The sequence below is a fragment of the Haemaphysalis longicornis genome, unplaced genomic scaffold (genome assembly GCF_048455015.1).
Source record: "Haemaphysalis longicornis isolate Haplotype H1 unplaced genomic scaffold, Haemaphysalis longicornis Haplotype H1 scaffold_1, whole genome shotgun sequence".
Classification (NCBI taxonomy): Eukaryota; Metazoa; Arthropoda; class Arachnida; order Ixodida; family Ixodidae; genus Haemaphysalis; species Haemaphysalis longicornis.
Window position 1 is genome coordinate 153,691,436 of NW_027526203.1, and position 16,444 is coordinate 153,707,879.

The following is a 16,444-nucleotide window of genomic DNA, read 5'->3' on the forward strand; positions in this document are numbered from 1 at the left end:
CCTGGACAAAAATTTTGAATTTTATCATTTTTTTCGCAGCCATTATTTATGAAAAAAAATTATTAAAAATGATGTCGTTGGAAAGTGCGTTGAATCATCTGCATTTTATGTCACTAAATTGTATGCCTAATTAATATGTTTAGCAGAGAAAAAATGCTATCTTAGACCCCTAAAAATCTGTCAATTTCCCGCCGTAACGAAAGGGTTAAGGGAAATAGATGAAGCATTGACAACTCAACAACCACTTTCTAGCTGGGTCCATATCCCGTCGTCACAGGATCTTGCTTGCGCCGACCAAAGCAGCCACCGAGAAACATGACTGAGTGATTTTAGCTCCATCTGACCATAACGCTCCAATACTGTGCACTTAGCACACTGATGACTCCGTTTCCAGTGTTCTCTCCACTGCGTCACCGCTAACGCTGTGTGGCGTGAAACTTGCATGTTTTTCTCCTTGTCTTTTTCTTTGGTTCACAAAACGTCCTTTTCGCTGGAATGGAGTTGAGTGAGTTACCACAGGCTAGTTCTTTCACAGCAAACAAAGCTGCATTTGGCCTTCATGGCTTCTTTAAAAGGAGCCATGAAGAGAAAATACAACTTCGTTTAATTTGAAAGAACTAGGATTCAGTATCTCACTCAGCTCCATTAGAGCCACAAAAGATGTTTTTTAACGAAAAAAAAAAACCAAGAAGTATTTAAAAACTTTCAAATTTTGCGCCACAGTGACGTGTTATGAGCAAGAATGACGTCATAGGGGCCAACAATAAAACATAATTTTCAGTGCGTTAACTGCACGTTAGCATTCAAGTGATGCGGTCAAACGGAACTAGAGGCCCCATTACAGACGTCCAGTTATGTGTCATCGCAACAGGTCAGTTAGGCGGCCGCCACTCGCACAAACAAGGTTCCGTGACGTCATAGAAAAGTTGCGGGAAATCGGCTAGGGGGTCGCCACGGCTTCACACATTTTCTTCAGTATCTCCGTTATTTGTTCGAAGATTGCGATGATATTGGTATCATTGTTATCGGGACTAAGCAGTCTTTCTCATAAACCCAACTTGTATTTTGTCTTCATGGCTCCTTTAAAGGTTGCATTTGCAATCAATGTGCGGGGATCTTTTCATTCTTCTGCTGCAACACGGGGATGCAGGTGACACGCACGAAAATATGGCAAGCCACACAGGGTACTCTGACACTGCGCCAGGCAGTTTTCCGCGTCAGCGCAAGTGGAGAGAACACGGGGACTCACTTGATGCCCGCCACGCCCTCGACGACCAGGCTGTCCGAGGTGAGGGTGCCGGTCTTGTCAAAGCAGCAGATCTCCACCTTGCCCGCAAAGGGGATCCGGAAGGGCTCCGTGCAGAACACCCCTGCATCATCATCATCGGTGCTGAGCGAGACTGGTTTCCCAGTGCCTGACCCTTGGTTGCCCCGACAAAGAGAGCTCTCGCGACCCAGGTTTCGAGCACACCTGGCATTACGAGGGCAGACACTGCGTAGTGGTCCATACGTTGCGAGCAAGCAAATATGGGTCTGCGCTAGCGGAATGTGGCACTGCAACTTGGCATCACAGATCAGGAGGACGTGAGACCTCGCTCGTTCCAGTGCTTGTGCGTCTCGCTCTCCCTGTCATCCTTGTTTGTTGTTTGCGCTGTGAATTCCCGAACATAAACAGGTCTCAACTCCGCGGACTCTGGCTGCATTTTCTCCGCCCTTAACATGGGCCATAATCTTCTCATGGCTTAAAGGAACACTCACACGAAATTTCCGTGTTACATATTTTTCGCTGCTATGGGTGCCTACTAGCCCAGTAATCACACAGTGGCACCTGAAATGGTCGACCGCAGCGTAAATAATTATTTACAGCCTCGTTTGTTTGTTTCAGTTTCGGTTTCAACGACGGGAACACTGAGGGGTCCACTACAACAGGATGGCACTCTTTGATGTCACTGTTCTAATCCTATTGCGGCCAGTCTGGACGAGCGTGCCAGAGCGAGCTAGCGTGCTAGAGCAAGCGAGCGTGTCCCGAGTGGTTGTTGGTCGCCTGCACCTGGCCAGCATGACGTCAGACCCAAAACTCTGACGTGATAAATAAGGCACAGCAGCGCATGCCAACAGGAGCCAGCACCTTGGCTAGGTCACGGAAGCCCTGACGTCAGCACTCCGGGGCGAGGCGCAAGGCACAGCACTCAACGCATCATGGTGACACTGTTGTCAAAAGGGTATCCGTTCTGAGCTTGTTCGTGCATACAAAGTTTCCAATTGATTTAAAAAGTACGTTAAAGTGAACGGTTGCTGTTGAAACTTCCTGGGAGATATCTCCATATATGCAGGAAGCCTTCTACATAGTTATCTTAGTTTTGAAATTTCGTGTCAGTACTCCTATAAGGGGGATATTAGGGGGGAAAAAAGAGAACCTTTTTCAAGTTTGTTTTTACTGAGAGCACACAGCATAACTTTTACAGCGCAGGCATGCTGTGTGGTGGGTGTTCCTTGCAACAGGCTTCTTGGCCAAGCTTTTAGTGGCGAGTACAACATCGAGCCAAATTTGTCTCTGTTGAGTGCATGGAACTATCTGAACGGTGACCAGAGCTTTTGTGTGTACCGTTTCCCATTGCTATTTTAACAGCGGCAGCTACACTGCTAGTTATGCTGCTATTCTCAGTAGCTTCAAATTCTTAAGGCCTCAGCTGGACAAATCCAAGGTGTTATTCCCAAATATTCTGACATTTCTTAGCATTAATATTCAGGTTAAAGCAAACACTGTTCAACAACTGAACACGATGCAGCAAAAGCAGGGTTCAGTCGTCGTCCCCAAGTAAATGCGCAAGACATCTGGACAAACCCCGCGTAAGTGGGATAGGTCCCACCTAGATCAGGCTGTTTGGCAACGTTCCCCGAGTGGCCACATTCCCAAAATCGGAGCCAAGATGTGTGCTGACACTGCAGCACCCGAACGCCAAGGTGTGAACAAAAGATGAGTCTGCGAGTCGTGAGCTGCGCCCCCTAGCACTTGGGCCGGTATGTCAAGTGCAATCAATTAGTCGCCTCAGCCCTTGCAAGCGAGTACTTTCAAATGCGAAGAGGTGTATGCCACCATGCCCACTGCTTGTCTGCGCGGTTCGTTTGAAGCCGCACAAGCTGCACTTGTTGGACAAGTTATCCCTCTAGCAGTGGGCCCCTGGGACCCACTGCTAGGAAACCCTCTGCTAGGGAACCCTCTAGGGAACCACTGCTAGGGAACAGGGAACCCCCCCTTGGCGAGCACCACTCACCAAGGCGGGTGAGGGCCAGCAGCGAGGTGTGCACGGCCAGGGAGAGCTCGATGGGCAGCTCGGGGGGCACCACCGACGTCAGGATGAGTGCACACTCCAGGAACAGCTTGTAGCGGTTGCGCGTGGGGTCCTCCGTACCTGCAGGGGGGCGCTGAATCGCACAGGCGGCCTCGAACATCCGATGGCCGGCCAGCCACAGTGGGGGAGGCCACCAAGGCATGCCTTCGAGAACTGCTCTACTGGAAACGGCCGGCCAAAGTATGCCAGCCAATGGCCACTCCTCCGACCAAGGGGACAATTCCAGCAACCGTGCTCAGGCATGCCACTACCGTCAACAGTCCATTCATCTCCAAGCAATTCCTACTGCCCGCACATAACACAAGAATTCCCCCCCCCCCCCCCCCTCTCCCCCGTTCCCCCCAAAAAGTTCACACAAATTCAAAATTGCATTCATTACGCAAAAGTTTAACTTTATAAATGACGTTCCTGGAGAGTTTCCCTTGACAGACAACCTTTCCTCCATGTTCTTGCCATATACAATGGAATCTCGGGGATACGAATTCAGTTGATACAAATTTTCAGAATTCCCCAACCAAAATGCATTGTATATAACGTAAAGAAATTCAGATTATCCGTACCCATTGATCACCTCGCTTCAGGTGATACGAACAAGTGAGCTGCGAGCAGTCAACTGCGGTGTGGACGGGAGGCGGGAGTTCTAGTACCGCCCTGTGGCCTCGGTTGCGTGTGGGCACAAAAGCATTAGTCCTCCTCCACCGATGGTATTCCTCTTCGCAGGGCGTTTGCAATACCAGTGCGAGAGGTGCTGCTCCAAACAAACAGAACGTTGCACCCTCCCTAAGCCTGTTCTGTCTTCCTATACCCTCAGCTCCTTTATCTCTGGCTACAATTTCTTCTTGCTGTCCTTTTCGTTTCTGCTGGCTACAGCTCGGGTGCCTCTAGCTTCCTTTTTGTATTAAACTTTTCGAAGAAGCCACAGCCAGGGTGGCAATCAGGCATTCCCTCTGGTTTCTGATGTGAGAAATTTCGCCCTTTCACCTTCTCCCCACTCCTCGCTTCCCTCTCTGCCCTGCACTCTAGCTGTCGTGTCGACCCCTTCACATGTTGCCTGTGCCACTTGGGCGTTGATTATGTGTGTGGAGTTCGTGTGCGTGCGTCGCATCGGTGATGGGCGCGCATTCTTTTGATGCCCGCATTGACGATTCGACCCACCACCCTGGCGGAATAAACTCACTGAGGAGCCTCACGACTTGCGCCAATGTGCTTCATGGTGGCAATTTCGAAGCGCTCACAGCTGCTGGCTGGCCCACCTCCGCAGTGGACATTGGGCGTGGATGATATTTTATAGTGTAGTTTTCGCCCACATTATCAGCTCCTTTCCCACATGAGCAATTTAGTTTATGCCTTGAGCTGCATTCTAACAAGGTTAGAAGCAGTCGCTGGAGCTATCTGCACCACTTCACGGCAGGAGCGGACGCCATATTGTCACCGCCCGTCGCGTGTGCAGCGCGCTTCCACGTGCAGATAACTCATCTTTTCTCGTTTTCGGAAACAAATTTTCCGGTGATATGGATATTTTTGCCACCCCTTTAGATTCGTGTCACCGAGATTACACTGCATACCTAAAGCTTACGAGGCTTAAAAGTCCTAGGTGATCCCCCCTCCAGACAATCCCATGTCACAAAACGTCCCAGTGTTGGTAAATTTAACATGACACTTGGTCCGCCATCAGGTCAAACCTCACAGCAGCTGCTACTGGCACGGCGACGTTCAGTCCACAATGCCAAAACGCTGCACTCAGGTGCCCTGAAGCGTCGCTCACATCACGAGCACGCCAATCCGTGCCCAGCTCAGAAGGATGCAAACACTCAGCCACTCCGCATCAGCAAGCAAGCCACCTTTGATCCAGACGTAGGAAGCGGCGGCGATGGCGAACATGAGCAGGAAGAGGATGAAGGCGAAGGTCTCCCGGTTGTTGGCCGTCACCCTCTTCACCCCGAACAGGATGGTGCGCAGCAGCTTGCCCTGGGCCGTCCCAAAGCTGGTCTTGAGCACATACGCCACGCAGCCGTTGTCCTGGGCTGCACACAAGGGCCCGCCGGGGTGGATCGACAACGAGACTTCCGACCAGAGAGTTTCACACTAATGCATGCCAGAGTGTAATGTGGCGGTAGTATCCAGGCGAATCACGCTTCAGCGAGTGTGCCGTCATGTACTCGGTAGGAACTTTCCAGTGTTACTTGGCTTGGCTAGCCAACAAGCTCAGAAGTTGTCTGTGGCTGCAAAAACAGCAATGTTATTGTTATTGTTTTATTAATAGGAACATAGAACTTTGAAATTATACTTAATTGTCGGGGATTATTCGGAAGCTTCGTGCAAGACAACACCCTTTTCTGTTATGTTGGCTTCGAAAGAGAAAAGAAGTCATGTGCCTAGCCCAGCCCAAGTATGACAGGAGCGTTGCTAGCTGCTATGGTGGCACCTGCGACAGCATGCGATCGCAGCGACAGCTTTCCCTCTAGCATATATTACAGTTAAACCTCGATGTAACGAACTTCAATGTAACGAAACCCTCGATGTAACGAACCACGGAACTTTTTGTAACTTCAAGTGTATGCACACCATGTATTTTCACCCTCTGTGTAACGAAGTCCCGTTTGCCGGAATTTCAATGTAACGAAGTTTCATGGAGAACGAGGCACGATATTTAAGTTGTAGAAGTAGATTTTGGGAGACGCAAGCGCCGGGGGTCCCAATAAAACGCGAATGGCGACACAGGTCGCCCAATGCCGCGGATGCAGCCAGCCACAGAGTCTTTGATTAAGGGGGCTCACTGGTCTTTAACCAAAAAAGTTTATTTTTGCAGTTATGATGATGAAAATTTAGGGACACATGTAGTTTCTCATTCTGATTGTAGATATCAAATTTGTTTTTGAGTAAAATGATTATATTGAAATTTATTTAGATTTTTATATTCAATTTTTTGACAGCCTTTGTAAAAAAACTACTGGAGGGATGGAGCTAAACAGGGAACCAGTGAACTGTGCACTAAACAAAGAGTGCAATAAGACTAACATTATCATTCTATCTGGTCTGTAGCAGAAGTTACGACCATTTGAAGTTCGGGCTTGAAAGGTAGCAACCAGAAAAACCGGTTTTGCCTTCCAGGCCCAAACTTCAAATGGTCGTAACTTCTGCTACAGACCAGATAGAACGATAATGTTAGTCTTATTGCACTCTTTGATTTGTGCGGAGTTCACTGGTTCCATGTTTAGTTGCATCCCTCCAGCAGTTTTTTTACAAAGGCTGTCAAAAAATTTAATATAAAATCCAAATAAATTTGAATATAATCATTTTACTCAAAAACAAATTTGATATCTACAATCAGAATGAGAAACTACATGTGCTCCCCAATTTTCATCATCATTACTGCAAAAATAAAGTTTTTGATCAAAGACCCATGTGCCCCCTTAAGTCCCTTGCCTACAAACTGCGTGGCGTGCATACACGGCTGGCGCACTGTTTCTGTCGGAGCTTAATCGTCTACGGCTTAATCGGCATCAGCGTGAACCGCACGCGGCGTTTTCTCCCTGCAAAAACGCAAAATGCGCCCCGCAAGCCACAGGCGCGCTGACGCAGCCGCGGAGACCACCCGCGCGATGTGGGTAGCTCCAGCGACCGCTTCTAACCTCTCGCTGAAACGCAACTCGAGGGGCATATGAGGGGCATGCGAGAAAAAAAGCGGATAACGTGGGCGAAATTTTCATTGTAAAACGTGACACGCGCCGCTTACGAAAGCGCCCATCAAATATCCTCTGCGGTGGTAAGCCTAATCGCCTCTGGCGTTGCCGCCGCCGCTGCAAGCCGCCGCTTTGCACTTCGTTCGAGTTCGCTCATGTGTTGGGTTTCGTCGTCCCAGCAAGCATTTGTGAATCTTTATGAGCCTTGCTCGCACGTTTTTTTTTTACACCGGCGTCCGCGATTGCGTGCCGGCGGCGGGAAGTGACTCGCGCCTGTTCTGTGCTCGCGCTGCGTGCGGCAGTGGGAGGAGCCTGACCAGTTTCGCCATGGTTTCGCCAATGGGGAGGCGCGCACCCTATGGCGGGAGCTTCGAAGCGCTCGGGGATGCCGGCTGGCTAGACGATAAGGCCGCCGCGAAGGATATTTGATGGGCGCTCTCGTAAGCGGCGCGTATGACGTTTTACAGTGAAAATTTCGCCCACATTATCCGCTTTTTTTCTCGCATACCCCTCTCGTTTGCCCCTTGAGTTGCGTTTCAGCGAGCGGTTAGAATCGGTCGCCGGAGCTACCCGCATCGCGCGGGTGGTCTCCACGGCTGCGTCAGCACGCCTGTGGCTTGCGGGGCGCGTTTTTGCGGGAAGAAAACGCTCCATGCGGATCATGCTGATGCCCGCGTAGACGATTAAGCACCGATAGAAACAGAAACAGTGCGCCGGCCGTGTATGCGCGCCACGTTTTCTTTTTCAAGAAACGCTTCACGGGATGAACACTTCATTATAACCGCGAATTTCAATGTAGCGAAATTTCAATGTAACGAAGTAAATTACGAATTTTACCGACTTCGTTCATCGAGGTTTAACTGTAGTACAAAACTCTGCTTCCAACATCCTACCAACAATTACTACTTTAACACAACTCCTTCAGTTGAAATCAACTTGTAGCAGCTTGTTTGAACTCGGGCATTTATCGCTACTGCGCCACACAGTAATAAAATTTTGCGCCACACTTGCAGTTTCACCTCTTGCAATTTTTCAGGTTCCATTAACAACACAGTGCGCGCGGAGAGAAACACACAAAAATCCTTCTCACCATCTCCAACACCCGATCTTAACTGTGCTAGATAATTCAAAGACGTTTTACAACAGCTGCAAAAGGACAATTTTGCGGCTCGCATAGCCAGAAGGTTCCTCAAAACCACAGAATTCCTGCAATGCTCTTCTAGACCCAGATCTGCGATTTTGACACACCAGGCCAGCCACCTGGGCATAAGAAACCTGGAATGCTTGCCTGCCATTTCTTGTCACCACACTGGTGTGTCAACACACTAGGACTTGCGCGAGCAGCCTGCTCGCTCTACATGTCAACGCTTGCTGGTGTAAACAGCAATTTGAAAAATTCAGCACCTCGAAAAGATACAAAGACCAGTGCACACGTGAAATCCGTGCCGAGAAAAAGCAAGAAATATTTAACAAATTGCAAATTTCGTGCTACAATGACGTAATACGGGCAGATGCGGCATAATGTGGGCAACTGCTAAAAACATGGTTATCACTGCGTTAACTGCACGCTAGCAATTAAACAACATGATCAATGGGAACTAGAGGCCCCACCACAACTGCCCCGTCCCGTTTCTGGGTGGTGGCTTGGGTCGGTGGCCGCCAATCACCCGAAGAAGATTCTGTGATGTCATAAAGACACTGCTGCAGGAAAGTGGCTAAGAGGTGTCACTGCTTTATCTGTTTTCCTTAAAGGGGCCACGCAGACAAAATACACGTTTGTTTCATTCGAAATATTTCATGTTTTATAGTGCCCCCAGCGCTTGTCCAGAAGCAAACGATGCCGTCTTCACTGAGAAATTAATCTATTTCGGTTAAAATTCTCATTCTCCCGCTAAATTGTGTGTTTCTGTGACGTCTGCCATGAAGTCATAAGTACGCGTTTCAATTGAACTTCCACTGCGTCATTCGGCTCTGCAACCTTGCTTGCCATCAGTCCTCCCAGATGGCGCTACCATACTCAGCCACGGACCGTTGTCCGCCGTTGCTTTGTTTTGACAGTATTTGCACCTGGCTTGTTTTTGTTACTGTAGAAAGAAATCGTTTCGTGAAACATGGGGTATCCTTGACAAACAGGGTTGCGTAAGACAACGTCGCTTACGCCAATCGGCCAGTGTCGTGTAAGACAACTCCAAAGCGGGGGACTGCTGTGCAGCTAAAACAAGCATAGTGCGTGTAGTACCAACAGCAGTACGCAACGGTACTTCTATGTTTGCGTGTATTTTCGTAACTCTCATTGTTTACCACCCCCCCCCCGTCTTACAGCTGTAAAAGGAATATGCATTACACTTAAGTGCAAAGAGCTCGTTCGGCAAGCTTATAAGCCCTGCCTACTTTGAACTTGCTTTTGCCGGCCTCAGCCAACCCCACAGCTGGGCATATGACATCATAGGTTCTGTTGCGGGAAATGAGCTAGTGGGTCGCATGGCCATTTCCTTTTTTTGTTAATCACATAGCTTATTTGAGTGAAGTGTGCGTTTAAAGTGGTGTCAGTATGACTCTAACGAGGCAATCTTTCAAATGAACCAAACTTGTGTTTTGTCTGCATGGCCCCTTCAAAATCTCCACTACTTGTTTGAAGCCTGCGATGACACTGGTGTCACTTTTATCGGGGGAGTGGATTTTGAATGCGTGAAACTTGCACTCTGCCTTCGTGGCCCCTTGAAAAGCAAAATGCCCTGAGCAGAAATCCTCCTCCCCCCCCTGCGATGTGGGCAGGCACTCACGCCGGAGGCCTGTGCTGGCCTTGGCCGGGGGTGTGTGCTGCAGCACCTTGGTGCCCCCATACAGCACGTGCAGCCGGCCGTCCGTCTCCATGTCAAGCAGCCGCTCAGGGTCCACGTCCTCCACGGGCTCCTGTTACACAACAGCAGCAGCACACCAAGCACTGCAGCAGCCTCCTGGGCCAGGTAGGTCTCGCATACAGTCCCTCTTCTCACTTTGACATAAATAATTTTCAGAAACTTAAATCTGCTTACATGCTTTAAAGGTGAAGGCCTAGCGATTATTACAGACGTGTTATGCTGCATCGTGTTTCCGTCTCTTCATTCGCTTCTATTTCCTTTATCTTTTGCCACGAATTACGCCTGCCGGTCCACTAGAGCAGCTTTCTCACAGTCAGGGCTCTCCTCCTGAATGTGAACATTTCGACAGAACTCTGTTCGGTTGGGTTGAACTTGAAGAGGCAAAGGCACGAACCAAGCTTTTATTAAAAGCTTTTATTACTCAGCTCCTTCGTCAGGGGGGACTGTGTTCGACCATAAGCAAACAGTGGGACTGCTTTTAATAAAAGCCCTTGGTTGGTGCCTTTGCCTCTTCCTCGGAGCTCCCTCTCTGCGTGCACCCGTTCTACGCACGGGCTGCCCTGTGCACCCGTCAAGGCGCACGCATCAGGTAATTCTTTGCTCCAATGTGGCAGGGTGGCATGTTTAGAGCTGTGGTTAGCACACTTGCCTCTTGCTCTTGCGACATTTTGGAACCATTCGTATTGCTGCTGACGACGACTACGAACATGCTCTTTTTCTGTGTTTGATGAGACACCTAAAGCTTTTGCTTCAAAGAGAGGACAGACAGGCTGCTCTTCCAGAAAGCGCGTACACTGTTTTTGCTTCTATGCATCCCCACGTGAGGCTTTCCCGCTCGACATCTGAAACCTGTGAGAAAGCCAACCAAAGCTGCGCGAAAAAGCTACACCCGCACATAGAATAAGAACGTATTTCAAGACGAGATTGCTAGGTTGTGTCACTCAGAAACATCCCCGCCACTCTCCCCTGCTCATGACCATCCGTAGTTAAATACTACAGGTATAAAAGCATTGTACACACTTTTCTGCAGACTCTTGGAAGACTACACTTTTACTTCCTGAAATTTTTCGAGGAAAAAATATAAAAAAAGAACACCAACATCTTTCTGCTCCCCTTACCCATTTAAATGTAGGTTCTATCAGATCCTGAAGAAACAACTGGCCTGCTTCAAAGTACCTTAAAAATGCAAAGGAGAGTTGTTTCAACTGGACATATGACATTGTGCTCGTTAAAAGTAAGAAATGCCCCACTAAAAACAGATGAAAAGTATGTCTTTCACAACGATCTGGCACTAGTCAGACAGCAGGCGTATGGCACTTTGAGCACTTGTGATCAACTGCCGCACACATGCACTGGCGTGCTCCGGCAGCAACCCTCGCGCACTGCACCAGTAGGTCTGGAGCTCCTCGGGCCTTTCCCCTTGCACCCCACTGGCTGCCCTCAGACCACCTTTGATATAGGACATAGGAAAATGATGAACTTGCCTAGCTTTGTGCTCCCAGACACCGAGACAAAAAAGTTTCTTGACCAGAAGGTGCTGACACCGTATCACTCAGGAAGCTTCGTTACTTATCGTGCACTCGTACAAGTTTTGGTCTCATGTCCTTCTGTGCCTCTGTATATTGCAGTAAAATCTCGTTACAAGAGGCACTCAAGGAACCCATGAAACGTGTCTCTTGCAACCAAGGTCTCTTGTAAGCAATGTTGCTAACATGGGAAACATAGGAAAACCGACCAAACTGTGTTCATTCAGACGTCTCTTATAACCAAGTGTCTTTTGCAAAAGTGTCTCTTGTAAAAGTGTCTCTAGTAACAGGGTTTTACTGTAGTATCCTGCAGGTGCACAATCAAACTCCCCCCTTGGTTGCCACGGAGAAAGCACGAAAGAAAATCCCAAGGGAGCAATGCTCGAGATACTGCCTTCAATGAAACCAACAAAAAAACCATCCCTCCCCCAAGGGGCGAACGATGCTCACACCTGCCGGCCCCTCTCCCCCGATCCCTCCACCATGAAATGACGACGTTGCTCGTGCATGCCAAGTTTCAAGGGGGCCATGAAAATAAAATAAAAGTTTAATCAATTTGAAAGACTAGCTCCCTAAGCTCCATCCCATCCCCAAACGACGCTTTTTTAACCGAAGAAAATGCATGAAATATTGAAAAACTTTCAAATTTCATGCCACAGTGATGTTTCATGCGTACCAGTGACGTCATATGTTCCAGCGCTAAAAACACCGGTGTTAACGGCCCCTTAGCATTCAATGATATGATCAATCGCACCTAGAGGCCCCACCAGAACTGCCCAGTCGTGTTTCTTGGCGGTGGCTCAGGTCAGCGGCCGCCAATCGCACAAACAAGGTTCTGTGGCCTCATAGAGACCACCGACCGCTTAATCTGTTTTCCCTCATGCACCTCTATTATACCTCAGGAGTTTGCGATAAGACTGGCATCCCTGTTGTGGGGACAAAGCAGCCTTGCCATTGAGCCAGACTTGTGTTCCGTCTTCCCGGCCCCTTTACCCGCAAGCCACCAAGGGGGCAGCGGCCACCACCGACCTTCATCTGGGGCACCGATTCGCCCGTCAGCATGGACTCGTCCACGATGCAGGGGCCCCTCAGCAGCAGCAGGTCACAGGGCACCAGGTTCTCGTTCTGCGAACGACCTGGCCGCAGAGGAGAGGCACACGGCACGGCTGCCGCCCAACTTGGCACTCGCAGCAATCGCACAGAACGTTGAGGGACTGCCCCTTTCAGAGCCTCGGGAATGGAAAGATGAATCTGTCAAGAGTCTGCGGCGTGTTTGGGCATCATCCGATTGCGAAAACAGTCGTGACTGAACCCGAACAGTAGTAGTAATTAACGTTCGTAACGGCAACTTCAGCAGCTAAACATGCTTACGCACTGACTCAAATTAGGGTCTCATTGAATGTGCACCTTGGGGATTGGACGAGGGCAAGAACGGAAACCTTTGCCACGGCCCCCGACCTGATTATACCACACAGTCGGATATTCCACAACAATACCCTCAGCTTTAAAAACAAAACAAAAAAAAGCAACCTTACGATTGAAGTGTTTTATTTGCCATTTTTGAAACTAAATGTGTGTTTTTCTATGCATACCATCTGAATATACTTTGGCGGTGCTTTAAGGAATACTGTTTTTGCCAGAAGGAGAAGAGTATCATATATTAATGTTAATTATTGAACTGCACAAAAAATCACATTCAGCTTCCATGAACTCATTTAACTCTTTCGTTACAGCGGAAAAACGGCCGATTTTAAGTGCTTCCACAAAACGTTTTTTTTCTCTTGAGCTACTGGACACACGTAGCCTTGCTATGCATGAAATTGTAGCTTATAGGTTGCTCTTCCAAACACAAAGCAGCAGTTTTGTTAAAGGTCAATCACTTACAGTTTATTCGTCAAGTAATCAGAAAATAGTCCCCAAGAAAAGTATACGAAAAACACAAATCGGCACTTTTACCGAGACTAAAAATTATTTCAGGTATTTTAAGATATACAAATTGTTCCTACGTTCCTTGGCTATGATTCAATATATAAATCAACAGTGTACACCAAGTTTTGGATTTTTGAGGGCCCGTCAACCTAGCGCTACTGACGGCCGTGCCACGCCGCCAGGGCACTCAAGGGTGAGTGAGTCTCTGTAAAGTGTGCATCCAAGTACCGTACTTACCCGATTCTAACGCGCACCTTTTTTCCGGAAAAATAGGTCGAAAAATCGCATGCGCATTAGAATCGGATACAAAACCGAAATCAAAACAGCGGAAATTTCGTCCCACCCATCGCCATGTCAAGATGGCGCTAAAGCTTTTAGCAACAATTTTTCGGACGCAGGAAGCATAGGCGCCTAGGCTTTTCTATCGGCATTCACACAAATCGTCAAATCGTTCCACTTGCGTGCTTGATAACAGCAATGGCAGCAGCGGCTCTCACGCGTTCAAAAAGAGCGGTCAGCTGAAGTGTGCACCTCTGGAGAAGCTTGCGGGATGGGCGTGGGAGGCGTGGGCCACGATCCCATCGACCATGGTTGAACGTTAGTTCAGAAGTGTGGCATCGCGACCGTGTTTGACAGCACCGAGGGCGAGATGTTGTGGTCAGCGGAGAGCGACGAGAAGTGAGACGAGTGAGATTACTTCGGGAAATAAATCACCCGTTTCTCTCGCATTCGTTTTTCTTGCTCACACAGTTCCGTACGCGTTAGAATCGGAGGTGCAAGTTTTTTCGGTTTTTTGTCAGGAAAATCGGGTGCGCGTTAGAATCGGGGGCGCGTTAGAATCGGGTACGGTATACTCCTTTGTGTCCTCGCACAAAATCCTTATCAGTTGGGTGGTAAAAAACAAGAAAAAAATCGAGCGTCTCAACAAGCGTCGCACCTGAACCCCGCAGCGCTAATCTGACACAAGCGCCAGGTTATCTTGAAGGTGATAGCGCGATACGGCGCGGTGCATTTGGCAAAATATCCCGGCCGTACGTTCTCGAGACCCTAAACACAAAATCAAAACCGCAGTCGTCAGATAAGAAGCACGTTTTGTTTATAAATACAGCGTGGAGTCACAACAAAATTACCTGCCAGCGCTTGTTGAAGTGCGAGGCACCTGAACCGGAGCTTCGTCGTCCTAACTGAAATCTGAAGATCCCACATCATTGCTTGACCCCTCACTGCTTATTGAATCAGAAAAATCGACAGCAGGAGCTGCCGAAGTGTTTGCTACAGCAGTCCGACTGTGTGGAGCGCGGCGGCGCGAACCCGATGCCATTTTTCCTCCTCTTCCCTTCTACCGTCGGTTCAAATTTCGCTTGCTCACCGCCACCACACGAGACACATAAACAAACGAAACCGAAATTGCAAGAGAAGTTGCCAATGAACACACCAGATGGCGATAGTTGTCTGTGGAGCGCGGGTTTCAGATTTTGCGGGAGATTTAAAATCATCGGACGCCGGCTTCCGATTGCCTATGGCGCCGTCGTGAAAGAGTTAATGCCTGTAATGCAGTGGACATAACCGTTTAACAATGTAACAACCACTGGCATTAAGTCGTTTCTTAAGCAAGGTTATGACATCCAAAACCAGCTGAAAGTTAGTTGGAAAACTGATAGGAGCATGCCTCACTCTCTACTGTGGAGACAGCCATGCGTTAAGCACTTGTGCAGTACAATGCATGTAACCGGGTAGCCCGTAGTGAACTCTGCGGTACAAAACTACAAGGCACTTCTATAGTCTGAAGGCCTGCGCACAAAAAAAAATTTCCAATCGGTCAGAAAAACATCCTACCCACACCTAAAACAAGGGCAGAGGTCTAGGAGGTCATCTTGAAGCAAAAATGGCATTGAAAACGATCAAGTCTGCACAAATTCTGAGACCAGTTTTCTCAAAAGTGTGTTCTAAAATTTCTTCGTCGCTCGTGGAAAGGATAGCATGAGAACCACTGAAAAGATCTTCACTTTGAAGTGCTCTGAATGTTATGACATTCTCAGAATTTCATTTTAGGGCCTTGCTATCATTTTCTTACATAATATTCATGACAGTCAGTAAAGGTCAGAATAATAATCTAAAAAAAATAGAGTTTAAAATAAATTTTAAGACTATTACAGCCTGTACGGTGCTTTTGGTAGAAATCAAAAAGCATCCACAACTCCCTACCATGGTTCAATACCGTTGTAGGCTCTCCACAAGTGATACGGAAAAAGCGATCATCACGAAATTTTAACTTTCACCGGTTAGAGTGTTTTGCAGTGCGTCTGCCAAATTTCATTACTCTACATCGGAAGGCAAGTTAGCTAGCTCGCATGCCCGCCAGCCATTTGTTGTTTTAAAAAATAGCTGCCTCGGAGGAGTTCTAAAACTCTGGTCAGAGAAAACACAGCACAATCGGATAAGAACATTGCAATGTGCTTTGAGATGTGCACGGCACACGCTCCCAAGAAGTGCTGCCTTCTTCCTTGTTCCACGGCTGGGCGCTCAACCCAGACCGAAAGGGGCTGGCCGCAACTCGCACAGTTGTTGGGTGGCTGCCAGACACACACTAAGGCCCATTCTCAAGCCTCCAGGGCCCCACTTTTCTCCTTCATAGCTGGCCTTAGGGGGAGTTCTCTTGTTGTCAATCTCCCATTCGTCGTGCCAAAGCTCACGCAGCATGTGCGCAACTTGTTCCCCCTCATATTTAAAACGGTCAAGAAACAATAAATAGACAAAAGAAATAGGGGCAGAAAATAAATGGAGATAAAACTATTTTGAGTAAAATATGTCTACTCTAGTTTGCACAAAATACAGTACATGTTCCTCCACACCCACGCAGCATAAAACTCTAACCGGAGCCGCTATTACAAAGTGATTGCATATATGACAAGATGAGCTCAATCTTCAGAAACTGCGCAAATTTGAGCCTCATAACGTCATTAGCTGAAAAAGTAGCCAGCCCTAGAAACTCAAAATGAGCTCGCTCAAACAAACATGTCAAGTCCTTGTGCCTATTAAATGAATAGGTTCAAGACACCTGTGTTTATGCTAGCTACAAGCATGGAAAGGGC

The 16,444-nt window shown here is 48.2% G+C and overlaps 1 protein-coding gene across 1 annotated transcript in view; it reads right to left on the reverse strand.

The window, feature by feature from the left end:
* LOC144138053 (endoplasmic reticulum transmembrane helix translocase-like) overlaps positions 1-16,444 on the reverse strand; it is a 118,790-nt gene that overhangs the window by 77,695 nt on the left and 24,651 nt on the right. The window contains exons 6-10 of the mRNA XM_077670127.1: positions 12,453-12,559; positions 9,820-9,949; positions 5,195-5,377; positions 3,276-3,413; positions 1,250-1,370 (exon numbers count right to left, since the gene is read on the reverse strand). Coding sequence (XP_077526253.1) covers positions 1,250-1,370; positions 3,276-3,413; positions 5,195-5,377; positions 9,820-9,949; positions 12,453-12,559 — 679 coding nt within the window. The remainder of the gene's footprint in view (positions 1-1,249; positions 1,371-3,275; positions 3,414-5,194; positions 5,378-9,819; positions 9,950-12,452; positions 12,560-16,444) is intronic.